Genomic DNA, 26,550 nt, shown 5'->3' on the forward strand with positions numbered 1-26,550 from the left:
CTGCAGAGGGTCCAGAGGAGCTACATTTCAAGATCTGCAGGGGAGCTGCAGGCAGCTGGGGAGGGACTGTTCAGAAGGGGCTGTGGGGATAGGACAAGGGACAAGGGTTTGAAAGTGGAGCAGGGCAGAGGTAGGTTGGCCATCAGGAGGAAGCTCTGCACAGGGAGGGTGGTGAGACACTGGCACAGGCTGCCCAGGGAGGTGCTTGAGGCTCCATCCCTGAAGATGTTCAGCTCTGGGCCACCTGCTCTAGTTGGAGGTTGTTAGGGTGTGCTCCAATCCTTCCCCATCTCCATCAGCGGAGGTTTGAATGGGGAGAGACAAAGGCACCAAGCTGCCTTCCAAGGTGGGAAATTGCCTTCCCCGTCCCCTGGACAGGTAAACAGTGCTGGGGGAGGTCCCTCATAGGTACTTACCTGTGGGGGAGGTTTGCTGGATTTGGGAGCTATGATTAAGTGGGGTGCTTCACGCCCAGCGTGCACTGGCCTTGGACACATTGTCCAGAACACCTTAAACAGCGCGCCCAGAACGGCAGCGGGGCTCTCGCTCTCCTGTTCCGCTCTCACCTTCGCCTCGCTCGCTACCTGGCTTCCCCCCGCACCTGCCTGCCTTGGGGTCCTGCTCCTGGCTGCTGTGACCCTGCAGCTGTCTTGCAGCGCTCAGGCGGCAGCCGTGTCCCAGGTCCCGCCGGCTCTGGTGGCGCTTTGCCTTCAGACTGTGCTGCGTTAGCCACACCTGCGGCTCCCGGAGCCTGCCGCCGAGAGACCTATGGAGCGATGCCCAGCCCCTGCTCTGTCCTCCTGAGCCCAGCCTGCCGCCCCATTGGCTTTCCCGAGGCTCCTGGCTTGCCTCTGATTGTGTAAGTGGGGTGCAGCTATTCTGTGGCTTAGCCCTTTCCATTTTCTGAATGGCCCAGAGCGTCCTGGTCAGAGTCGGGACCGAGGAGAGCCTGCCTGTAACCAGATGAGTCTTGTGGCTCATTTGGGGCAGGGCTGTCAGGAAAAATAAAGATAACCCTGTGTAATCCCTGCCTCGTTAGTTTAACCCCAATCAAATCAGAGGTGTCCCTGCTGCCTGCAGGGGGTTGGACAAGATAACCTTTGAGGGTCCCTTCCAACCTGCTCCCCTCTAATCTTTGGCACGAGCAGCTTCACCGTTCCTTGGCCATAACAAAGGGTTTTCTGTATTTCCTTTTGGTTTGTGTTTTGTTTGCAGTAGCTTTGGGATGTGGTCTGGTGGTCTCAGAGGTGTGGTCATCACCTCCTCCATGATCTTAAGAGGTTTTTTCCAACCTTTATCGATTCTGTGAAGTTAGCTCTTATGTCACAACAGCAGCAGAGCAGGGACAAGAGGAATGAGAGGAACCACATCACTATCTTGGAAGAGTACTTGAATTCTACAAGCTTGCCTACAAGGCTGTGTCAGAACACTCCAGCTGTGTTTAAAGAGAGCTTAAACAGAAGAATTATGTTACATCCCTGGAAGCAGCCCCAGGCCTGGTGTCTGCCTAGCTCCCCATGATTTGTTACGGCAAAATTGTGTTATTTATCCTACGACGTTGGCTACTATGTTGTCATCAGGCAATCACAGAGTGGCTCTGATCAGAGATCACCTACAACAACCCCTCCTGCCATGGGCAGGGACACCTCTCAACTTGACTTGGTTGCCCACGGCTTCATCCAGCCCGGCCTTGAACACCTCCAAGGAGGGGGCATCCACAACCACTCTGGGCAACCTGTGCCAGAGTCTCACCACCCTCGTACTGAAGAACTTCTTCCTAAGCTCCAGTCTGAACTTGCTCTCCCCCTTGGCTTACAACCATTGCCCCAGTGCTGTGCAGCAGAGAAAAGCAGGTGGTGGTGTCTCCCCGGGCCAGGAGGGGCAGGGCTGTGGCTGGGCTGACTGCTGCAGGAGTTACCTTTCGGCAGAAGGGAGGTCTCCAGCCAGCTGCTGGGCTGGGTGGTGTTGTCGTGCTTGCACTCGCTTCTCACTCTGAAACGCAGCTCCTCGCTCAGGCAGGTCTCGGTCACACGGGAGCGGCTCTTGCTCCACGCCTGCGTTTAGGGGGAGGTGGAAAGAAAACCAGAACGTTTGGCAGACTGCATCAAGAGAAAAAGGGAATGCCTAGGAATGTGAGAATGCACTGCAGCCCCTGCCAGCGTGGGAAGCCACTGCATCACCGCGTCACCCAGGCTGGAAAAGACCTCAGAGCTCATCAAGTCCAACCTATTACCTACTAGCTAACACCTCCTGACAGCTAAACCATGGCTCCAAGTGCCACATCCAAGCCGTTCTTGAACACCTCCAGCAACGGTGACTCCACCACTTATCTTTGTCCTCATCAGGGGCACAGCAGAACTCACCAAAGGAAAACTGCTGCTCTGGTGACAAGCAAAGGCCCCACAAGGATCAAGCAACAACTATAAACACAGAATAGTAGGGGTTGGAAGGGACTTGTGGAGATCATCCAGTCCAACCCCCCTGCCAAGGCAGGTTCACCTAGAGAACACGCCACAGGAACAGGCTGAGTTACATTTTGAATGTCTCCACAACTCTCTGGGGAGCCTGCTCCAGGGTACCCTTAAGTTACAGATGTTCCTCCTCATGTTTAGATGGAACTTCTCATGTTCAGCTTTGTGCCTGTTACCCCTTGTCCTATCACTGGGCACCACTGACAAATGACTGGTCCCATCCTCCTGAGACCCACCCTGTCTGGATTGATCAGCAATGATGAGATCCCCCTCATGCTGCTCTTTTCCTGACTAAAAGCATCCAACACAACGTGGACTAAAGCAATCCAAGAGTAAGTCTTCATAGGTAATGCAAACTAAGATGCAGAGATGTGGTGCTGAGGGCCATGGTTTAATACCAGCATTGGGAAGGGTTAGAGAATGGTTGGAGTCTATGATCTTAAAAGCCTCCTTCAGCTGAAGCCACTCTATGCCAAGCATGTTTATACTACAGTGATATAAATAGGAGCTTACACACCTAACCTTCAGCCTTCTGTGTGTGCACAAGTGTATGACAAACAGAAGAAAGAACATTTGGAGTTGTCAGCAAAAGGCAACTAGGAGAGTTTGTAGGCAGTTAAGGAGCAGAAGAAGAAGAGTCCATCAAGAATTCACAAATGGCTATCAAACACAGTGACACCACAGCTTCCATCATCACAAGAGACAATGCAGGCAGGGTGCCTGTGCAAGAAAAAGGCTTAGGAGAAGGCTTGGCTCTTCAGCATACACTTCCTTGAGCAGCCTTCACTGGGCTGAGGGGATGGGCTTTGCTCAACTGGTAACAAGATCAAAAACCATGTTGCAAAGCAAAACTAAACAAACAATTGATATGACCAAAGAATAGAGAACGGGAATGGAGAGAGAGAGAGAGGGAGAGCCAACCAACCAACCATGAGACAAGGAATAAGAAAGACTTTGTCAATAAGAAGAGATGAAATAAAATGTAAACAAGAAAACAGTAAAATTAAACCCCCAAACAATGAATCACAGAAAATAATGTAAAAAGAAAATCAAGTGAACTGACAACAAAATAAAACAACCAAAGAGCATCTTGGCAGTGATGAGAGGGCAAGGAAAGCCAATGGCCACGAACAGAGCAGGTTCCATGAGCTGTGATGCAAATAAAGCTGCTGCAAAATGATACAACCTGCTCCATCCTGTGGTGGGAGACCACTGGCCCACCACTCCTTGCTGCTGACCTTGCCATCTGCTGGAGCCTTTCTCAGGCTCTCTCAGTGCATTACCCAAGCAGATTCCCAAGGTGTCAATTTGCTAATGAGCCCAGGAGGAGGGGTAAGTACATTTCTGCTGAGCTACCAGGTTTGCCAGGCTCATCTGAAGGTCCAGTGATGAAAGGAGGGTGTGCCAAAGATCTAAGTATCACCCTTTCAGCACTGTGAGGCCATTAAACAGCTTAGCTGTTTGTGAAACCACAGCCCTGCTTCAGGCCCAGGATATCCCGGAGCTGTCAGGAAGATGAGGGCAGCTGCTGTGGAGAGACCACTGTGAACGAGGGGCCTTAGAACTGCCACAGGGCTCAACACCACCAGCTGCTTCAGGAGGCTCTGGATTCTCCCTGTCTCTCTTGAACTGGGGAGCCCAAAACTGGACACAGCTTTCCAGGTGTGGTCTCACCAGGGCAGAGCAGAGAGGGAGAAGAACCTCCCTAGCCCTGCTGGCCACACCCCAGGATGCCCTTGGCCCTCTTGGCCCCCAGGGCACATTGCTGTCCTAGCAGAACTTGCTGTCCACCACCACTCCAAGGTGTTTCTCCAGGGAGCTGCTCTCCAGCAGGGCAGCCTCTAACCTGTCCTGGTGCCAGTTGTTATTCTTCCCCAGGTGCAGGACCCTGAACTTGTGCTTATGGAACTTCATGAGGTTTGCCTTCCCCCAGCCTGTCCAGCTGTGGATGGATGGCAGCATAGCCATCCAGTGAGATGTGTTGACTTCAACCACATTGGAAGCAGCGGTGTGTGTCAACCCCACATGTCAGCATGTGCCCAAGGCCTCACATTCTCGTGGTTCAGAACTATGGACTGGCAACAAAGGGTAAAAACATTTGTCATACAGCTCCTCTGGTGCCATGGCAGTCATAGAATCATAGGGGTTGGAAGGGACCTCCAGAGATCATCAAGTCTAACCCCCCTGCCAGAGCAGGGTCACCCAGGAACACATCCAGCTGGATCTTGAAAGCCTCTAGAGAAGGAGACTCCACAACCTCTCTGGGCAGCCTGCTCCAGGGCTCAGCACCCTCACAGTGAAGAAGTTCCTCCTGATGTTGTGGTGGAGCTTCCAGTCCTGACCAAAGAGCTGCTAATCCACATCAAAGATGTCACCTGGGCTGCAAACCATCTAACAGAGATGTACAAACAACGGTTCCAAACAAAGTCATACAATTTCTGTTCCAGGGAACAAATGTTGCCCCAACTGTGAGTGCAGGAGCAGGGCAAACACAGGAATGAGTTAACACTTGGTGTTCCCTCCAGAAGATGCCAAGCTGCCCGACCCCAGCTACTCCAGGGGGCACCCCTCCTCCCTAAATGGAATCCAGAGTGAAGGAGCTCAGCCTTTGCAAATTCCCATTTCAATCTCCAGGATGCAGATGGCCCAGCAGAGGTTATTGTTATTGTGGAAAGCTGCATAATCAGAGACTGAAACGGGTTTTGGTTTTATTACTATTTTGGGGGGATGGACTTGATGATCTTCAAAGATCCCTTCCAACCCCTAGCATCCTATGATCCTATCGTTATCATCATAAATTAAACAATGTTATTATGGTTCTCATTGTTATTAACTTATATAAATACAATAATAAAATACAAGTAACAAGAAGAACTAAAAATGAAGAGGAGGAAGACAGACTGAGAGAGTTGGAGTTGTTCAGTCTGGAAAGGATTGTGGCCTTACAGTATCTGCAGGGGGCTCCAAGCAAGCTGGGGAGGGACTTTTGAGGGTGTCAGGGAGGGATAGAACTGGGGGGGGGGATGGAGCAAAACTAGAAGTGGGGAGATTTTCCAACCCTGACAATAACAACATCATCATCGTCGTCTTTGTTTGCAGCAGCAGCTCAGCTGCCAGAGAGTGCCAGCCAGACATTTCTGATCTGCAGATCAAACAGGCTGCTGTGACTCATTGCTAAGGTTTTGCTCCCCTGACAAGACCTCCAGGCTGTTTCTGTATCCCTGCACACACAGAGACTGATCCCCAGAAGGCACCGTCTGCGGGGTACAGCTGAGCTGCGAGGGTGATGCACTTACCCTGGTGTCCTGCGGGACCTCACCGATCACAACCTCGCTGGAATACTCCAGGTCGCAGCTACTGCCGACGTTCTCTGGGGGGTTCCACGTCCAGTTCAGGGTGCAGATTTGGACAAATGAGTAGCTCAGGTTGGATGGAGGTGAAAGAACTTTTCCTCCTGAAAGAGAGAAGTTATCCCTGTTAACTATCCTGCTTTCCCACATTTTTGCATTAGTCACACTGACACAAATGAAGGCAAATGACTTCACTTCCTCAGCTCGCATTCGCCACCAGTACGTTACTGCCCACTACACTGCTTCTACTCTTCCTGTTACCTCAGCCCATCACTCAGTTCAATAACTTTAAGAAGTACACCCGAAAGAGAAAACATTTAAAAGAAATTGCAGGATGCAGCCACGTAGTGACTGTGGTAACGAAAGGGAAGAGGAGCCTGAGTTTTCAGGTCTTTCTGCTGAGAGCTCATGTCAGGCACGCCGAATCTTTAGCAAAAGGAGTCTGCACATCTTGAAGAGCAATTATTGCTTTATTCCACCCCACAATGACCCAACAAGGCAGTTCTGGAAAGAAAACTGCGACAAGACCTCTTGCCCAATGTCAGAACCTCAATTATTTGAGCCAAATCCAAGCAAAACTGAGAACATTAAGAAACCAAGAAACCACAGTGCTTTGCCAATTACTCATCTATTAAACGTTTATTGCTGTGCTCTGGCAGCCTGGCGCAGTCATTTACTGCAGGCACACTCCTGCTGCCCGTTTTTTCACCTCCCCAAAAGCAAGACAGAAGCAGAAGAGCCATGAAACCAAGATAGCTGCCGGGATAGAACCCTTGCCTGCTCTTGTGCACTGAGTCACAGTCTGCTCAAGACAGTCACAAGCTCTCAGATGAGAAAAGCAAGAAGGGAAACGTGGCAGAAACTAGGAAACTGACAGGAAAAATTCAAGTATGTGTCAGACTCCAGTTCTAGGAAAAGCAATGACCAAACGATAATTCCCTGAGAAAACGAAAGCGAAGCCTTTTGTTTTAAAAGGCTTTTCTAATGTGTGCTATTAGATGTTAAAGAAGAGACCAAGCGAGGCTGCTTCTGAAGGTTATCTACAGCACCACTGTTGAGCCATCACTGCCTATTTGTAGCAACCAAACACCCTCAAAACGCAGCAGTTTCACCAACACTTCCAACTGTTATCAGCCTTTTGTGCCGAGCCCTGGAGCAGGCTGCCCAGAGAGGTTGTGGAGTCTCCTGCTCTGGAGACTCTCAAAACCGATCTGGATGCATTCCTGTGTCACCTAAGGGTGATCCTGCTTTGGCAGGAGGGCTGAACTCGATGGTTCTTTCCAACCCCCACCACTCCATGATTCTATCATTCTAGTGCTGCTGGTCTTGCTCATTCCAGGAAATATCCTTGTCCCGGGAAACCAGCCTCAACGCACCTTAACGTTTGAGGAAGCACATAAGGAAAGGGCAGAATAATCCCAGCCAGAGGAGTTTTCCCATCCAGCTCATGGCACAGCAATGTTCCCTTCTGCTACCACAAGAGAGCAGATAGTTTCATAGTTTCATAGTTTCATTCAGGGTTGGAAGGGACCACAAGGATCATCTAGTTCCATCCTTGTGGCCCTTCTCTGGACACATTCCAGCACCTCCACATCCCTCTTGCAATAGGGGCTCCAGAACTGGACACAGTACTCCAGGTGGGGTCTCACCAGGGCTGAGTAGAGGGGGAGGATCACCTCCCTCGACCTGCTGGCCACACTTCTCCTGCTGCAGCCCAGGATCTGATTGGCCTTCTGGGCTGCAAGTGCACACTGAGAGCTCCTGGTGAGCTTTTTGTCCACCAGCACCCCCAAGTCTCTCTCTTCAGGGCTACTTTCCAGCCAGTCACTGCCCAGCCTGTAGTTGTGCCTGGGATTGCCTCGACCCAGCTGCAGGACCCTGCCCTTGCTCTTGTTGAACCTCATGAGGTTGGCTTGTGCCCACCTCTCCAGCCTGTCCAGGTCCCTCTGGATGGCCTCCCTTCCCTCCAGCCTGTCTGCTGCACCACACAGCTTGGTGTCATCAGCAAACTTGCTGAGGGTGCACTCAATGCCACTGTCCATGGCACCCACAGAGATGTTGAACAAGACAGGTCCCAGGACTGATCCCTGAGGGACTCCGCTTGTCCCTGGCCTCCACCGGGACATGGAGCCATGGACAGCCACTCTTTGGGTGCAGCCATCAAGCCAGTTCCTTATCCATCTAGTGGTCCACCCATCACACCCATGTGTCACCAGTTTGGAGACCAGGATGTGGTGCAGGACAGTGTCGAAGGCTTTGCTCAGGTCCAGGTAAACAACAGCAGCTGCTCGCCCCTCAGCTATTAATTTTGTCACCTGCTCATAGAAAATGATGATGAAAAGACAAAGCAGCTTAGTTCACCAAACGATCCTTCTGCTCAAAACCTCTGTGCACCACGAGCTTACATTTCCCAGAGCTGCCTGAGCAGGAGGAGAAGTCCTCAGAGTCTGGAAGCTTTCTCAGACCTTTGCACGGTTAAAGGAGAGGCAATGGCAGAGACCAGACATCACTGCCATCGGGGTCTCTGCGTGCCACATGCTCACGCTGAAAGTAAGAGTACTCCTAGGAGTTACTGTTCTGGTCTAAATATGCTTAGCTTTTATTTTGGAATATTTAAAGTTCTGGGGATTTTTGTTTGTTCAGTTATTAGCTGGCAAAAATGCAGGGGCCTCGGAGAAAGTTGAGCCCACCCAGAGCACTTTTGCCTGTTACCCATCCCACTAGCAAAAGAAAACGCTCAGGATGAGTTTTAGGAGCAGGGAGGGGTTAAGTTTGCAAATACTACAGTCCTTCAGAGCACGTGAAAAAGAAAATTACTCACTAAGCCTACCCAGCTGCCAGCATTCTGCCGTTTCAGGAGCTAAGTTTTGGTGACCCACAGCAGGCACAAACCATTACAGCAATTTGAAGGGTCAGCCCAGCTGCCAGTCTGAATCTTCATAAATTGCCTTTGCATTAGATTTGATTAGAAGCAGTTGTGCTTAAGGTCGGAGATTTCTAAGTACAGAAAGTCGAAAGGGGGAACATCCAACTCATAAATCAACCAATGCATTTTATCAGCACAAAAAGCTTAAATCTAGTAGGTTTTTAACCTATCGAAATCTGAACCTGATGCGTTAACGTCACATTCGGCCTAAGATTTGCTTTTATGTATCGGGCTGGACAGCCCCATACTTTCGTTGTATGAAATCTACAGGACACAGCGATTCGGCAGAACGATTCAAAGACCAACCACAAAAGACAAGCAAGAGATTGTCTCCGCTCTTAACCCTCAACCCCAGGGCGCTGCAGCTGAGGAAACACCGCGCAGCAGCCAGCCGAGCTCGGCGCAGCTAAGAAGCCTGCGGAGCAAACCCTTCATTTCCAAAAGCCCTCCTGGAGAAACCGCAACAAATCCTTCCCGTCAGCTATCCCCAAAAGCGTTGCAAAATAAAAGTCTCTGTATTTCGTCCTCCTTGATTTTCTTAAGGTAAATTTCACGGCTAGAAGACGAATCGTGGCCAGTGGGGGGGAAAAAAGAAAAAAGGAGACAAAAAGAGCAGTTGGCTGATGGTTAGAACCAATTCCGCGGCACCTTAGCCAAAGAGCAACACTCAAGCTCGGAGCCCTGCTTCTTATCGAGCCCTGACAGCCACGCACACCTTCCCCGCGGCCAACCTCAAAGATTTGTTTTCCAACCGAAACGATTCCGTGATTTTCGGATTCACGAAACGTTTGTGCTCACAAAAACCGGAAACGAAAAGTACCGCAGAGGTGAGCAACCGAGGCCCCGGCACCGGGGTCTCGCTCCGGGATCTTCCGCCTCATTTCCAGGAACTCCATGCAGAGGGACGAGGCAGAGGCTCTGCCGCGGTTCCAGGGCAGAGACAGCCCCGACAACAGAGGACGGAGATGAAAAGATTCCTGCCCGTCTCGCCGAGCGCTGCCGTCCCGGGAAGAGAAGCGAATCCCCCGGCGCTGCTGTCGCCCGGGCAGTGTCCAACGCAGAACGACAGCGTTTCGCTGAAGGACACGGACCTGCCCGCACCGAGCCGGCAGGAAGGGCTCTGCAGCGCCTGCCTCGGCGCTGGCCCAGCCACGGCCCCTGCAGCGGCACCGCGGGCCGGGGAAAGCCGAGAGGGGCTGGCCCGGCAGCCGGCCGGTGCTCCCGCTCCCCGCCGTCCCGTCCCGTCCCTTCCCTTCCCTTCCCTTCCTTTCTCTCGCCTTGCCGTCCCTGCCCTTCCCTTGCCGTCCGTTCCCGTGCCCACCTGCGGCGGCTGCCCCCGCGGTGCCCAGCCAGCAGACGGTGAGGAGCAGCGGGACCCCGGCGAGCCCCATCGCTCCAGCGGCCCTGGCGCGGCCCCGCGCTCCCACTTCCCGTCGGAGGGGCAGGGCCAGACGGGAAGAGCGAAGCCCTGGCCCGCCCAGGTAATCCGATCCGAGCGGGGGAGCGGCGGCGGCCAGCCCGGCCCCCGATACCTGGGCAGCACCGCCCTGCCCGCCCCGGGGCTGGGCTCCGGCTCCCGGCGCCGCTGCCCACCGCGCTGCCCACCGCAGCCCCTGTTCCGCTTAGGATCCTCCAATGTTACGGGTTGGAAGGGACCTTTAAAAACCATGCAGGCCACCTCTCCCGCAGCCAGCAGGGACATCCCCAGCTCGAACAGATTGCTCAGAGCCCCAAACAACCTGACCTGGAATGGTTCTAGGGATGGGAGCATCTCCCACCTCTGTGGGCAACCTGGACCCGAGTTTCACCACTTTCGTTGTAAAAAGTGTCTTCCTTATGTCTTGTCTAAATCTCCCTCTCAGTTTAAACCACCACCCCTTGTCCTGTCACAACAGGCCCTGCTCAGAAGTCTGTCTCCAGCTTTCTTTTTGGCCCTCTCCAAGTACTTGAGAGACCACAGTGAGGTCTCCCTGGAGCCTTCTCCTAGAATCATTTTGGTTGGAAAAGACCATCAAGTGCAGGGACCATCCAACTCCACCAGGCCTGGTGCCAAACCATCTACCTCAGCACCACATCCCTGTGTCTTCCAAACACCTCCAGGGACAGGGACTCAACCATTCCCTTGGAGAGCCTACCCCAGTGTCCAAGAACCCCTCCAGGACAGAAGTTCCTTGTAAGAGCCAAACTAAACTTCCCCTGAGACAACCCAAGGCCATTTCTCCTGTCCCACCAATCATCACCATGGAGAAGAGACTTTCCTCCCTCTGTTGTCACCCCTAGTGTCACCCCCAGCCTTCCTTCCAGAGCCTGCTGGCCACTGCCATCTTCCACCCACACATTATAGAGACACTTTTCTCTCCCCAGGAGCCTGTGATGCCTCCCAGGGGCCCCTCCTCTAGCACCACCATGGCTCCACCACCAAATCACAGCCTGGGTGTTGCTGCAGCCCCTGAGCACTTCCCACACAGCCCTGGCCAGTGTTCCTGATGTTACACCAGTCCCTGGCACAGCTCCTCTCTCCAAAATCCCTCCTGCAAATTCAGGTTGTTCCTACAGTTCTGTATTAAAAATGCAATGCACATTGTTCTCCTTCTGACCCACCACTGCAGGTTCTTCTTTCTATGAACCCCTAAATGTCACAGAAACACAGAATCATTTGGCTTGGGAAAGCCCTTTCAGCTCATCCAGTCCAAGCTTCTCTAACTCTGACAAGGCTAGGGCTAAACCATGGCCCTCAGCACCACAGGATCACAGCTCACAGGATGCTAGGGGTTGGAAGGGACCTCTGGAGAGCTTCCAGCCCAAGCCCCTGCCAGAGCAGGAGCAGAGAATCCAGCACAGGTCACACAGGAACACATCCAGACAGGGCTGGGAAGGCTCCAGAGCAGGAGACTCCACAACCTCTCTGGGCAGCCTGCTCCAGGCCTCTGGGAGCCTCACAGTGCAGAAGTTCCTCCTCCTGTTGAGGTGGAACCTCCTGTGCTGCAGTTTCCATCCACTGCCTCTTGGCCTATCCCAGGGTGCAGCTGAGCAGAGCCTGTCCCCTCCCCTTGCCCCCAAGCCCTCAGATATTTATAAACACTCTTCTCCAACCCCCACCTCACTTCAACCTCTTTCAGGGAGCTGTGGAGAGCAATGAGATCTTCCTCAGCCTCCTCTCACCAGATTCAACAGTCCCAGTTCCTTCAGCCTCTGTTTTCCCTGCCCTACCTCCAAAGATGCTATGGTCATATGCACTTTTACACCTATTTGTCCATATCTGGAGGTGTTTAAGGCCAGGCTGGATGTGGCTGTGAGCAACCTGATCCAGTGTGAGGTATCCCTGCCCATGGCAGGAGGGTTGGAACTGGAGGGTCCTTCAGGTCCCTTCCAACCTTAACAATTCTATGACTCTGTGACTGTGCAGAGTATGATGTGGCAAGCAGTTTCCCCACATTTTCATTGAGGAAGGAATAGAAAGCAAATTATATTTTGACGCATTCCAGGCCAAGAAAACCTCCAGGGTAAGAGTTTTCCCTCTGAAGTAGATGTTTGCAGTGCTAGCAGCTTTGCTCTGGTTGTCATGCAGCTGCAGGTACTATCCAAACCACACAGATCCAGCAGGGAAGAAACTCTGGCGAAGTGCCAAGGGCAATTGCCTGCTCCTGAGCCCACAGGAGCCTTCAGGAGTCACTCTTCAGGGAGTTTTGCAAGAGGCCCTCTGCTCTTTGAGATACTCATTCTAGAAGAAAGAGGAAGTGGATCTTTCATGGCAGGGTGGGGAATATCCTGTGCTAATGGGGATATTAGTTTGTTATTTAGTTTATTGAGTTTTGGGGTTATGCTGCTGGGAAAAGAAGAGGATTTGACAGATGTCCTACTTGCTGTTAGGAAATGCCCAAGGGACTGCAATTATAACCCCATAAAAATAGCGCATGAAGGTCCAGGACGTGGAATGCTTGAGCTGTGTGCCTGCCCTCAGCTGGTGTGGACTCTGCCTGCTAGCCGTTAGCTCGGGCGGTAAAGCCAATCTGAGCCGCAGCCATCTCTCCTTTGCTTTCACTTTCCTTGATGGAGTTTTCTTTCCTTCCTTCCTCCTGCGCTGTCCTCTCCTTCTCCTGGCAGAGCCGGCGCCAAGCACACATCCCGTGGCTCACCTGCTGTTGGCTGTGTACGTGCTCTGGGAGCTGCTGAAAGGTTTTTCCTGGGCTCTCTCCTTCCTGCCCAAGCACTCAGCCTCACATCCCCACCTCCGTGCACAGCAAAGAGAACTCCTGGTCCCTGCCACAGCCTCTGATCCCTGCCACCTCCCCAGGACTCCCTGTGTGCAATTGCACCAAGCCCTGACCCGCACCTTTCTGCCGCAAGCCTCATGCTGGCTCACGCTGTGGAGGGGGCAAGGCAGCTGCAGCTGGCACAGACACACCTCGGGTATCTGTGGAATGATCTGCTCAAGGAGTTCTTGGGGCACGGCCCCGTGCCTGCTCTAAATGATTTATGGTGGTGCCAATGATCTGCCCTTGACTGTGTGTTCCTGCTGCTTCCACCCACACAGCCACAGACAGCGACCGTGGGGCTGTGCAGCGCCTCGGCCAAGGCACCACCAAATAACCCCACCCCAAATACCCATTCTCTAATGGACAGGTTCCCCAGCTCAGGTGAAGAACTCAGGCTGCAGGATGGGGAAGGGGATTCTGCCCCTCTGCTCTGCTCTGCTCAGAGCCCCCCTGCAGCACTGCCTCCAGCTCTGGGCCCCCAGCACAAGAAGGACCTGGAGCTGCTGGAGAGGCTTCAGAGGAGGCCACCAAGATGAGCAGAGGCTGCAGAACCTCCCCTGTGGGGCCAGGCTGGGAGAGCTGGGGCTGTGCAGCCTGGAGAAGAGAAGGCTCCAGGGAGACATCAGAACAGCCTGCCAGGACCTGAAGGGCTCCAGGAGAGCTGGGGAGGGACTTGTGACAAGGGCTGGGAGTGCCAGGCTGAGGAACAATGGCTTTGAGCTGGGAGAGGAGAGATTGAGACTGGAGATGAGGAAGAAATTGTTGAGAGTGAGGCTGGGGAGACTCTGGCACAGGCTGCCCAGGGAGGCTGTGGCTGCCTCCTGCCTGGAGGTGTTGAAGACCAGGCTGGATGAGGCCTGCCCTGCCCATGGCAGGGACTTGGAACCAGTGATCTTTAAGGTCCTTTCCAAGCCAAACTATTCTATGAATCTATCAATCTGTGATCAGGTAGCAGGTTTGTCCTTTACCCACTGGTGTGAGGAATCACAACAGTTACACTTGGCTGCCACTACATCACCTAACAGCCAGTACAAGTGCCTGGGCTTGGCACAGCTGTCAGCACCCTGACCGCATCAGCTGAGCTGGCTGGAGGTGCTCCCAAGGAGCAGGAGTGTGTTTTGCTGGGAACTGCAGCAACAGAAGACAGCAAAAACCTCCTCACAAACACTAACTATGCTTGAGCAGAGCTGGGTGGTTTTCTGGGACCTTTCCTTACTATGAGTCACACCTAGCTTCTATTTATAAATCCCTGTGCACTGCTGTGGTTTCCTGGTGAATCATTTTTGTGTTTTGATCCCCTGAGCTGGATGTGCAGCATTTGTACTCCTGTGGGATTTCCAAACCTATATCTTCCATTTGGCACTGAATAACTTGGCCTTAATGACTTCATTTGATGTGTTTGGGGGTCTAGTACAGTAACCCTCTTCATAGATTCATAGCTCCATAGAATGGGTTGGGTTGGAAGGGACCTTAAAGCTCATCCAGCTCCAGCCCCCTGCCATGGGCAGGGACCCCTCCCACCAGCACAGGCTGCTCAAGGCCTCATCCAGCCTGGCCTTCAACACCTCCAGGCAGGAGGCAGCCACAGCCTCCCTGGGCAGCCTGTGCCAGAGTCTCCCCAGCCTCACTCTCAACAATTTCTTCCTCATCTCTACTCTCAATCTCTCCTCTCCCAGCTCAAAGCCATTGTTCCTCAGCCTGGCACTCCCAGCCCTTGTCACAAGTCCCTCCCCAGCTCTCCTGGAGCCCTTCAGGTCCTGGCAGGCTGCTCTGAGCTCTCCCTGGAGCCTTCTCTTCTCCAGGCTGCACAGCCCCAGCTCTCCCAGCCTGGCCCCACAGGGGAGGTTCTGCAGCCTCTGCTCATCTTGGTGGCCTCCTCTGGAGCCTCTCCAGCAGCTCCAGGTCCTTCTTGTGCTGGGGGCCCAGAGCTGGAGGCAGTGCTGCAGGTGGGCTCTGAGCAGAGCAGAGCAGAGGGGCAGAATCCCTTCCCTGTGCTGCTGCTCTCCCTGCTCTGGCTGCAGCTCAGCACTCAGCTGGCTCTGGGCTGCCAGGGACCAGTGCTGGCTCCTGGGGCTCTGTCACCACCTGACACCCCCAAGGCCTTCTCCTCCTGGCTGTGTTTGAGAGCTCACCTGGCAAGGTTTCAGTCCCATGAATCTGACACCAATATTAGTTTTTGATCACACATCCTGTCAGTGAAGGCAAAACCTCCCCTCAGCAAAACATGTTTATTGCTAAGCTTATTTTTCCTGTTTTTGTGTCTTTGACCTCCACTGAACTTTCTTTTATCTGCACCAGCTGAAGCACGATTGTGCCCTGGCTCCTTTTCAAAGGCACTGAGACTCTGAGAGAAAGCAAACCCAAACAAAACAAGAGCAATGTGGGCCGAGTGTTGTCAGGAGGCTCTGCAGCAGCACTGCGTGTCACTGGGAGCCACAGGCACATCAGCTCACAAGCAGGGCACCCTGGGGGCACTGCTCTGCCCTCACACACTGCCAGCCCAACAGGGCTGGTACAAAACACAGCTGTAGAGCAGGCAAGAGAAGAGCACTGCTGTTATGAATATACAGCAGCAGCTGTTCAACCAGCCAGCAGGGCCAGGGAGGGGATTCTGCCCCTCTGCCCCACTCTGCTGAGACCCCACCTGGAGCTCTGGGTCCAGTTCTGGAGCCTCTGTTCCAGGAAGGATCTGGAGGTGCTGGAAGGTGTTCAGAGAAGGACCACAAGGAGGAGCAGAGGGCTGGAGCTGCTCTGCTCTGGAGACAGCCTGAGGGAGTTGGGGTTGTGCAGGCTGGAGAGGAGGCTCAGGGCTGGAAGGGACCTCAAGGTTCAGCCAGTCCCAGCCCCCCTGCCATGGGCAGGGACACCTCACACCACAGCAGGTTGCTCACAGCCACCTCCAGCCTGGCTGCAAACACCTCCAGGCAGGAGGCTTCCACCACCTCCCTGGGCAACCTGTGCCAGGCTCTCACCACCCTCATGGGCAACAACTTCTTCCTCACAGCCAAGCTCAATCTCCCCACTTCTAGTTCTGCTCCACCCCCTCCCCCAGTCCTATCCCTCCCTGACACCCTCAAAAGTCCCTCCCCAGCTTTCTTGGAGTCCCCTGCAGATCCTGAAGGTCACCAGAAGGTCTCCTGGGAGCCTTCTCCTCTCCAGCCTGCACAACCCCAACTCTCTCAGGCTGTCAATCTATTTTGAGACAGAAAAAAAGGTTTTGTATTTCTGTAAACTCTTATTCTATGATCAAAATGTCCCATGGCATATGTTCATAAGGCTTCTGGACCAAAACCAGAACCAGACACACCACAGGTATTCCTACATCACAGTATCACCAAGGTTGGAATAGACTTCAAAGATCATCGAGTCCAAGCTGTCACCACAGACCCCAAGACTAGACCATGGCACCAAGTGCCACATCCAATCCCCTCTTGAACACCTCCAGGGATGGGGACTCCACCACCTCCCTGGGCAGCACATTCCAATGACCAATGACTCTCTCAGTGAAGAACTTTCTCCTCACCTCCAGCCTAAACCTCCCCTGGCACAGCTTGAGACTGTGTCCTCTTGTTCTGGTGCTGGGTGCCTGGGAGAAGAGACCAACCCCCACCTGGCTACAGCCTCCCTTCAGGGAGTTGTAGAGGGCAATGAGGTCTCCCCTGAGCCTCCTCTTCTCCAGGCTAAGCAACCCCAGCTCCCTCAGCCTCTCCTCACAGGGCTGTGCTCAAGGCCTCTCCCCAGCCTTGTTGCCCTTCTCTGGACACCTTCAAGTCTCTCAATGTCCTTCCTAAACTGAGGGGCCCAGAACTGGACACAGGACTCAAGGTGTGGCCTAACCAGTGCTGAGCACAGGGCACAATGACTTCCCTGCTCCTGCTGGCCACACTATTCCTAAAGCAGGCCAGGATGCCCTTGGCCTTCTTGGCCCCCTGGGCACACTGCTGGCTCCTGTTCAGGCAGCTGTCAATCAGCCCCCCCAGGTCCCTCTCTGTTTGGCAGCTCTCAGCCACTCTGACCCCAGCCTGGAGCTCTGCATGGGGTTGTTGTGGCCAAAGTGCAGCCCCTGGCACTTGGACTTGTTGAATGCCATCCTGTTGGCCTCTGCCCATCTGTCCAGTCGGTCGAGGTCCCTCTGCAGAGCCCTTCTGTCCTCTAACTGACCAACATCTGCCCCTAACTTGGTGTCATCTGCAAACTTGCTGATGACTGACTCAATGCCCTCATCCAGATCATCAATGAAGATGTTAAAGAGGCTGGGGCCCAGCACTTTTCTGTTTGTTGGCCTCTCTTAGGAAGATCTCTGTTAGCAGAAGACATTTAAATCACAGAGAATTATCTAAAAATACATCCTTGGCTGCAGTGAATTCCACGTTCCAGGTTTTCTGGGGGACAAAGAAATGTAACCCTGAAGTTATTTGTCTTGCAATAGTGGTTTCTAATATCTCTGCAGAGAGAAAAGCAGCAAGTCAAAGAAGGTCAATATTTACTCTTGGCTCACTCTGCCTTGCTGGATAAATCTTTAGAAGTTTCTTGCACACAAGGTACTGCCTGATGGCCAGGCTGGATGAGGCCTGGAGCAACCTGCTCTAGTGGGAGGTGTCCCTGCCCATGGCAGGGGGTTGGAACTGGATGAGCTTTAAGGTTCCTTCCAACCCAAACCATTCTATGAATCTGTGGATATGTCCTAGTTGCAGCCAACCCGGCTCCAACATGTTCTCCGTAGCTGACACTGAAAAGAGCCAAGATCTCCATCCTTGTGGACAGATACTTGATCCCATTTTTTCTTCCTGTCTGCACAATGAGCACTGCAGCCCTCTGCAGACTTGATGGTTACAGAGCAGTCCATACAGCAGTCCAGCTGTATTGATTCACTGATTCACAGATTCTGAGTGGGTTGGAAGGAACCTTCTTGTCCAAGCCCTGCAGGCAGCAGGGACAGCTCCAGCCAGAGCAGGCTGCACAGGGACACAGCCAGGCTGAGCTTGGATGGCTCCAGGGATGGAGCCTCAAGCACCTCCCTGGGCAGCCTGTGCCAGTGTCTCACCACCCTCCCTGTGCAGAGCTTCCTCCTGATGGCCAACCTACCTCTGCCCTGCTCCACTTTCAAACCCTTGTCCCTTGTCCTGTCCCCACAGCCCCTTCTGAACAGTCCCTCCCCAGCTGCCTGGAGGTCCTCTGCAGATCTTGAAATGCAACTCTGAGGTCTCCATGGAGCCTTCTCTGCTCCAGGCTGAACAGCCCCAACTCTCCCAGCCTGTGCCCACAGGGGAGGTTATCCATCCCTCTGATCAACTTAGTGGCCTCCTCTGGACCCTCTCCAGCAGCTCCAGGTGCTGGGGACACCAGAGCTGGAGACTGTGCTGCAGGTGGGATCTCCCCAGAGCAGAGCAAGCTAAGCCTTTAGTACTGATGTTCAGAGTTTCATGAGCTCTAAAACAATCTTGCAGTGGATCCACTTTCAAATAGCTTCATCACCTTTTAGTCAAGGAACTTAGAAACCTGTCACTATCTGCTTTCGGAGATCCCTTGCTGCAGGATGACCATCGAGCAAGTAGTGATCCTTGGCAAACACTCCACTCTCTCTGCCTCTTTCTGTTGAGCTAAATTCAGAGCCTGCCTGGCACAGAAACACAGGGAAGCAGAACTGTGACCTGCTTGTTCCATAGGCACATCTGCATTTTGCTGGCAACAGCTATTGGGTGCCTTTATGGTTTAACTGTCAGAAGAGAATTCATCCTAAAGCATGGTGCAGCCACTGTTTGAAGAGCATTTTCAAGGCAGAAAAGCAGCAGCTTAGCATTTTATAGACCCTGCAGCCAAGCTCAATGCCCAGCCGGAGTGCTTCTGCTACAGCATGTTCTTACACATCCTTAGGAACCTCCCACCCTTTCCCCAGGGAGCACTGGAACCATACTTACACCTGATGGCATTTGGAAAAACTTAGAATCCTTTTGGGTGGAAAAGATCTGTGAGATCATTGAGCAACCTGATCTAGAGGAGGATGTCCCTGCTGACTGCAGGGGGGGTGGACTGGATGAGCCTTGGAGGTCCCTTCCAACCCAACCCATTCTGTGACTGTGATTATCTCACTGCCAAGTCTGGTGCTAAACCATGCCCCTCAGCATGTTAAACATCTGAAATGTTAGGATGCTAAAAATGCTGCTGGAGAAAACACTGAAACAGTTACTGATGTGTTTGCTTCTGCCTGCATCTGAAAGTGTCTCTTTAGAAAGAGAGAGTTTTGGGGAGGGGAAGAACCACAGAATGGTTCAGGTTGGAAGGAACCTCAGAGATCATCTACAGCAACCAGCCTGCCATGGCAGGGACACCTCTCAACTAGACTTGGCAGCTCAAGGCCTCATCCAGCCTGGCCTTCAACACCCCCAGGCAGGAGGCAGCCACAGCCTCCCTGGGCAGCCTGTGCCAGAGTCTCCCCACCCTCACACTGAAGAACTTCTTCCTCAGCTCCACTCTAACCCTGCTCTGCCTCAGCTCCAAACCATTCCCCCTTGGCCTGGCTCCAGACCCCCTCAGCAAAAGTCTCTCTGCAGCTTCCTGCAGGATCCCTTCAGGTGCTGGCAGGCAGCTCTGAGGTCCCCCTGGAGCCTTCTCCTCTCCAGGCTGCACACCCCCAGCTCCCTCAGCCTGGCCTCACAGCAGAGCTGCTCCAGCTCTTGGATCATCTTTGTGCCCTCCTCTGGCCTCACTCCAGCAGCTCTGTGTCCTCCTTCTGCTGGGGACACCAGAGCTGGAGACAGGACAGAGAAGAAAAACAGAGATCTGTGTAAGCAGAGGGCACACACATCTCAGGTGACGCTCAAAAAAGCCTCTCAGTTGTGCATGAGTTATTTTCATTTGCCACTTTTCTGGGTGCTTGATTGTTGGGGTTTGGGTTTTGGGGTTTTTTTGGTGTGTTTCTTTAAGCACATCTCACAGATTACTGCAATCTTTCTGAGAGGTGTTAACAGATTTTATAATTCCTGACTCACTTTAAGGTGTCCTCAGAGTTTACACTTGTGTGACCATGAGTGGTGTGGAGAAAAAGTTGTAACAAGAAGTTCTCCAGTATCAGGCTGGGGAGACTCTGGCACAGGTTGCCCAGGGAGGCTGTGGCTGGGGAGGGACTTGTGACAAGGGCTGGGAGTGCCAGGATGAGGAACAATGGCTTTGAGCTGGGAGAGGGGAGATTGAGAGTGGAGATGGGGAAGAAATTGTTGAGAGGGAGGCTGGGGAGACTCTGGCACAGGCTGCCCAGGGAGGCTGTGGCTGCCTCCTGCCTGGAGGTGTTGAAGGCCAGGCTGGATGAGGCCTTGAGCAGCCTGTGCTGGTGGGAGGGGTCCCTGCCCATGGCAGGGGGTTGGAGCTGGATGGTCCTGAAGGTCCCTTCCAAGCCAAACCATTCCATGATTCTATCAAATGACAAATCCCTTTGGCTGTCCTCAATGAGCAGCACATCCTTCTGTGGAAAGGAAAGGTGAGCTACAGCAAGCTCAGCTCTCGTGGGGGTCACTTTAGAGTGATCTGCTCAAGGATGCACAAAAACAGAACCACAGAATTTTTTTCAGTTGGAAAAACCATCTAAGATCATTGAGTCCAACTCTCAGCCCACCACCACCATGGCCACCAACCCATGCCCCCAAGTGCCATGGCCACAGGCTTCTGGAACACCTCCAGGCATGGGGACTCCACCACCTCCCTGGGCAGCCTCTGCCAGTGGCTGAAAGATGAACAAAATCAACACTGGGTAAGCTGAATTTTTAACTGAAACCCAAACACCTTTAGACATTCAACTTCAACATAGTGCTTCTCATTTCTGATTCAGGTGCTAATCATTCCAGACCAGGACAAGTTTAATGACAGAATTTTCTGAGTTCAGCAGAAGCATCTGGACCCCCCCGGTCGCTTTTTCGAGGGGGAATGGCTGTTACTTAGTGACTACAATTTCTCCTTCACGTCCCTGCCCAGCAAAGCTTTTAGCAGTAAAGATGATGAAGCTAACTTCTGTGTCCTCTCTGTTCCTTCTCTATTTACAAAGGACTTTCACATTTTATTACATCCCACTGTACAAGTTTGCAGGGCAGCGGTACCGCCGGGCTCCAGAGGTCGGCAGTGCCACAGACACTGAGACAACTCCCTTTCCATGGCCTCCTCTACATTTAGTTTAAAAAAACACACCAGCAAAACCCATCCACAACAACAAAGATAGGAAGGAAGCACAGTGGTGCAGTGTCCAGGCACTTTCAATGCTGCTCAGCAAAAGAAGCAAGCACCGTGTTTGAAAGCGTTGGCAGCTTCAGTGCGGGGGCAGAAACAAAGCTGGAATCATTGCTCATCCTGTTTGGGGCTGGGGTTTTTCTGTTTGCTTGCTTTTTGTTTTCTTTTGTTTTGTTTCAAACACTGCTTGCACAGTTCCAAGTGTTCCTGAGAGAGCTGTGTGAAATGTGAGTTGATGTGTTTAGAGCTCGGCAGCAGCTCTGAGGGAGCAGTAACTTCCGTCACCGGCCGTGCCGCTGATGGCGCAGAAGACGTGCAGGGAGTCCTGCATCCAGGGGGAATGCACGGTGTCTTCCTGGTAGATCTGGGAGAAAGAAAAGCACCACAAGATTCAGTACAGGTTTATGCTGGGTCATTAAGCTGCTCAAAAAAAAAAGCATGCAGAAGAGAGAGCCAACCTGGTCTTCAAAGCTGTTTCACAAAGGCAGCATGACAAAGGAATGAGAGAGAACAGTTTAGCCATTTCTGGAACACTCAGAGAGCATCAGAGAATTGTTTGCCTTGGAAAAGCCCTCCATGATCATGGAGGCCAACCAGCAGCCCAACCCCACCATGGCCACTAAACCATGGCCATAAAGTGCCATGGCCACAGGGTTCTGGAACACCTCCAGGCATGGGGACTCCACCACCTCCCTGGGCAGCCTCTGCCAGTTCCTGACCACTCTGGCACCAAAGACATTTTGCCTCCTCTCCAACCTAAGCCTCCCCTGGCACAGTTTCAGGCCAGTTCCTCTCCTTCTATCACCCAAGACTAGGGAGCAGAGCCCAAGCCCCACCTGACTGCAGCCTCCTCTCAGGGAGCTGCAGAGAGCAATGAGGTCTCCCTCAGCCTCCTCTTCTCCACGTTCACCACCCCCAGCTTCCTCAGCTGCTCCTCCCCAGCCCTCTTCTCCAGACCCTTCCCCAACTACCTTGCCCTTCTCTGGGCCTGCTCCAGCTGCAGTTTAACCATTTTCAATCTTTACACTTCCCTAAGTGAAAAGATCTGAAGCTAGGCCACAGGCTCACCCTGTGAGTTACCCTGCATCTGCCCTGCTATCTCCAGCCAAGCCCTCTGCCCATGGCCTCTTGGGGCACTGACAGAATTTAGGAAAGCAGAATGTCATTGGCAATGAGGACCCTAAATGAATGTTGTTTGCTTTTTAACTGAGTGATTTTGAAGTAGAGGAGAACATGTTCCAGGAAGTTTAATGTTAGGTTCTTAGGTCATCTGATGGCAACACAAAGTCCAAGTCATCACAGAATGGTACAGGTTGGATGGGACCTCCAGAGACCATCCAGTCCAATCCCCCAGCCCCAGAGCAGGGTCACCCGGGGCAGCTCACACAGGAACACATCCAGATGGGTCTTGGAAGTCTCTATAGCAGGAGACTCCACAACCTCTCTGGGCAGCCTGCTCCAGGGCTCTGTCAGCCTCAAACCAAAGAAGTTTCTCCTCATGTTGAGGTGAAACCTCCTGGGTTCCAGTTTGTGTCCACTGACCCTTGTCCTGTCACAGAACACCACTGAGAAGAGCCTGACCCCTTCTTCTTGACACCCACCCCTCAGTACTGATAGACATTGATCAGATCATTGATCTCAGCCTTCTCTTCTCCAGCCTAAACAAGCCACAGGGCTTTCAGCCTTTCCTCATCACACAGATGTTGCAGTCCCTTCATCATCCTCATAGCCTGCATTGGACACTCTTTTGAACTGGGGGGACCAGAACTGGACCCAGTGCTCCAGATGCGTTGAATACTCACAAAGAACAGTGCTCCTGAACGTGATATTTAAGCTGCCTTCTGATCCAACAGAAGCAGAAAGTGAGAAGTGTGTCCTTCCCCGGGAGCCCTGAGCTGTGCCATTTCAGTGGCTGCAACGTTTTGCCCATTAACCAAACACAAAGCAGTGAATTTGCAAAGCTATCAAGGCAATGGGAGTGTGCTCTAACAACCCTTCTTTGCTCCAAGGTCCCCTTAATTGTTGTGCCGCTGAGCCATTTGCTTTTGATTTGACTGTTGTGGAATTTCCAGCAGCTGCATGCAAATGAAATGCCTTGGAAAGGTTTAATGCAAACAGCTTAGAACAAGCAGGTGGCAGCTCCTGTGAAGGAACATCTCTGAGCAGACTTCAGCGGGGGGGTACACAGGGGAGGCAGTGCCTGTGGGGGAAATAAGCCTGTGGAATGGGCCAAACACTGATTTGATTTCACTGGCAGTTTGCACACCAGCAACACGGTGCCCGTGAGCCAGACTAACAAGGGAACCTAACCAAAGATGCACAGGCCTTGGAGACATTCAAGATCAGCCTGGATATGTCCCTGTGCAGCCTACTCTAGTTGGAAGTGTCCCTGCTGCCTGCAGGGGGCTGGTCAAGATGTCCCTTGAGGGTCCCTTCCAACCTGATGCAATCTGTAAAGCTGTGGTATGTGCCAGCCAGGACCTCCCATCTTGCACACTGCACCAGGCTGGGACCTCGGATGAACTGATTTTAGGAGGCCCCCAGGGGTATTGCTTCCTCCTGACGTTCAGCTTCTGGCCTCTCTTGTACACTCAACGACAGGAAGAGTGGCTGAGCTGCCATGGGGTACGTGCCTGCTCGTGGATGATGTCAGACAGCTCTCTCGCCATGTCCCGGAAGTTTGATTTCAGCCCTTCGTGGTACTCCACCTGGTCCTCCTTAATGAGCCTCTCATTGAGCTCCAGAGCAATTCCACAGACTTGTATGAATTTCCTGGGGAGGAAAGGAATGAACTTTGGGCATTACCATATCCCAGTCTTCTACTCAAGGAACCAGCCAACCAGCCAGAGGCAAATTTCATTTGTTTCCCCCTTTTCTCCAAGGTTTGGGACAAGTCACATTCCAGGAGCATCCCTGGCATAGTGGATCAGGGAATGGGGAAGGGCTGTCACAGATACTGGGCTTTCTGCTGAAGCTCCTTCAAGCCTGGATCCTCAGGAGATGGGAGATGCCTGCAGGGCAGCACAGTGGTCTTGCACCTCCACCCCAACCTGTGGGACCACTGGTACATCTTTATGCACTAAAACATCCCTCTGGAAAGGCTGGGAAACAGTGCAGAGTTTGAGAGATCCTTGCAGACAAGACCTCTGGCTTCTTCATGTGGTGACTCAAGCAAACCTCTCCATGGAGACCACAGCCCTGAGCTTAGGAACTCTTGACATAGAGCATCACAGAACGTCAGGGATTGGAAGGGACCTCGAAAGTTCATCCGGTCCAAGCCCCTGCCAGAGCAGGAGCACCTAGAGCAGGCCACACAGAACACATCCAGGTGGGTTTGGAAGATCTCCACAGAAGGAGACTCCACAGCCCCCCTGGGCAGCCTGCTCCAGGGCTCTGGCACCCTCACAGGGACAAAATGTTTCCTCCTGTGTCCATGGCACTTCCTCTGCCTCGGCTTCCACCCATTGGTTTTTCTTTACAGGTGTCTGAGCACCCACAGCCCCAGGAGACCTGGACCTTTAGAAGGCACATCTGCTGCTTTTGGAGACAGACAGAACCACAAGCAAAACAGGTAGCAAGTTCCATCCAGCTGATTTTTCTTACATCAGAAATCCTACCTGAACATTTCTTTTAACTCAGTCACCTTCTTAGCAGGATATTTGCTGGACTGGCTGTCACTTAGGAAAGCTCTGGCATAGGCCAAGGGACCTGCATTAACCTAGAGCCAAAGAAACAAGAAACCATTTATCCCAGAGCTTCTGCTGAGTTGATGAAGGCAGTTGTGAAGGGAGCAACAACAATTCCTTTTTACCCCCACCCCGTGACAGTTTTAGGCTATGCCTTTAAGAAAGGGAGAGCTGCTGAGACACCCTGGCTGAACGTTTTGGGGTGAAAAGGAAAACAAAGATAATTCTAAAGGGATTTCATGGGTAGAATGCAACTTTACATTTTAGCTTTAGTTCAGTTTGAGTTTCAGTGTCTGTTTTCAGTCTGCCTGAGCAGCTGCTGTCTTCCTCCTGTGCTGGCTGGAGCTGACCTTGAGCTAAGGAGATAAGAAACTAATTCTTTCCTTCCCTGAGCACACCCTTGGAGCTAACAGAACTTCCTCCTTGATAATCACTTCTCTCTCTAACCCTTTTGGGGAAAAAAGGGAGGTAGGGGGAGAAGGGGGCATTGGGGGGGCCCTCTTCACTGGAGGAGGGCAGGTTTCCTGTGTTAGGTTCTTTGCTGTGTATCTCTGCATACATTGTGTACAGATTCACTGCACTTCATCCTGCTTGTGAAATAGAGCTCTTGGCCGTGTGCTCCTCCGACCACCTCAGCCGTGGGGCGGGTGGGGGGAGACCTGCTCCACCACCACCCCCCAACATTAGCATATTATTGGAATGCCTCTGACTCTGCATTCCTAATGGCCCCTGAAGCTTCAAAAGCTGAATAGTAGGGCTCTTTTAATCTAGGTTTTATAAAGATCAAAAGATAAATGGAGATGTGTTGTGGTTTGAGGCTGGATGCCCTTAAGAACCATAAAGAAGTCTTCCAGGGGACCAGACAGTCTGGAAGATGCACATGGGAAAGTGTAATCCTTTGTTACTTCATCCCTCTAATGCCTGCATCTCCCCTTTATAAGCAACAGCACAAGCTGCCCAGCCCCCTCTCCTCCTTTTCTCTGTCCCTTCTCCTGGTGTGGGTGGGGGAGTGGGCCCCACAGCAGCCTGGTTGGGGCCTGGAGCTGGCAAGCTGAATTTTAGCTGCATCACTTGGGTTTGGTAGAGAGGCATGGGGGGTGGGGGGCATTGTAGGCCTGGGGTTATTGGCCTGGTTTGAGAGAGGTTTTGGAGAAGAGTGGCCAAGGTGGACTATAAAGCTTTGGCCTAAGGAGGTTTTTGGAGAACCATGGCCAAGGCAGACTATGAATTCTGTGTATTTGCTATGCTTTTGCGAAGAGTGTTTCCATTCAAACTTCTAATTCTTTACAATCCAGTGTGGAGCATTTTTCCTTTACTCCTTTGGGAAGGGCTGAAGTGCATCTGCCTCACTCCTTAAAATGAAGACAAGAAGAAAACAGGGATGCAATCTGTGTCCTCCCTCTTCCTTCTCATTTCCCTTTGGAAAAGCAGATGGCCTGAGCTGTGAGGTCATTTATGCAGCCTGGAAAGCCAGGCTGACAGAAAGGCTGTTTGTGTTCACACAGCCTTCAAGAGCTAAACACATTTCAGCATTTACCTGTGGCCAACCAGTGTGCAGTTACTTTGGACCTGACTGGACAAAATGTTTTTAACCAGCAGACAGCTGCTGCTGCAGCCCTGTGCTGGCAGGCTGATGGCTGCTGAGTT

The 26,550-nt window shown here is 52.5% G+C and overlaps 2 protein-coding genes across 6 annotated transcripts in view; both read right to left on the reverse strand.

The window, feature by feature from the left end:
• LOC137457363 (interleukin-13 receptor subunit alpha-1-like) overlaps nt 1-10,205 on the reverse strand; it is a 28,072-nt gene extending 17,867 nt beyond the window's left edge. Inside the window, exons 1-3 of one of the 2 annotated variants that reach the window (XM_068169253.1) lie at nt 10,069-10,205; nt 5,768-5,925; nt 1,919-2,054 (exon numbers count right to left, since the gene is read on the reverse strand). In XM_068169253.1, coding sequence (XP_068025354.1) covers nt 1,919-2,054; nt 5,768-5,925; nt 10,069-10,138 — 364 coding nt within the window. In that variant the 5' untranslated portion in view covers nt 10,139-10,205. The remainder of the gene's footprint in view (nt 1-1,918; nt 2,055-5,767; nt 5,926-10,068) is intronic. The other variant, XM_068169254.1, reaches the window with a different exon arrangement.
• A 10,630-nt stretch (nt 10,206-20,835) lies between these two features.
• LOC137457367 (dedicator of cytokinesis protein 11-like) overlaps nt 20,836-26,550 on the reverse strand; it is a 126,463-nt gene continuing 120,748 nt past the window's right edge. For all 4 annotated transcript variants that reach the window (XM_068169268.1, XM_068169266.1, XM_068169267.1 and 1 more), the window contains 3 exons: nt 24,835-24,935; nt 23,851-23,989; nt 20,836-21,581 (listed from right to left, as the gene is read on the reverse strand). In XM_068169268.1, coding sequence (XP_068025369.1) covers nt 21,459-21,581; nt 23,851-23,989; nt 24,835-24,935 — 363 coding nt within the window. In that variant the 3' untranslated portion in view covers nt 20,836-21,458. The remainder of the gene's footprint in view (nt 21,582-23,850; nt 23,990-24,834; nt 24,936-26,550) is intronic.

The sequence above is a fragment of the Melanerpes formicivorus genome, unplaced genomic scaffold (genome assembly GCF_026170545.1).
Source record: "Melanerpes formicivorus ecotype bairdi unplaced genomic scaffold, bMelFor1.0.p_v2 SCAF_174, whole genome shotgun sequence".
NCBI lineage: Eukaryota > Metazoa > Chordata > Aves > Piciformes > Picidae > Melanerpes > Melanerpes formicivorus.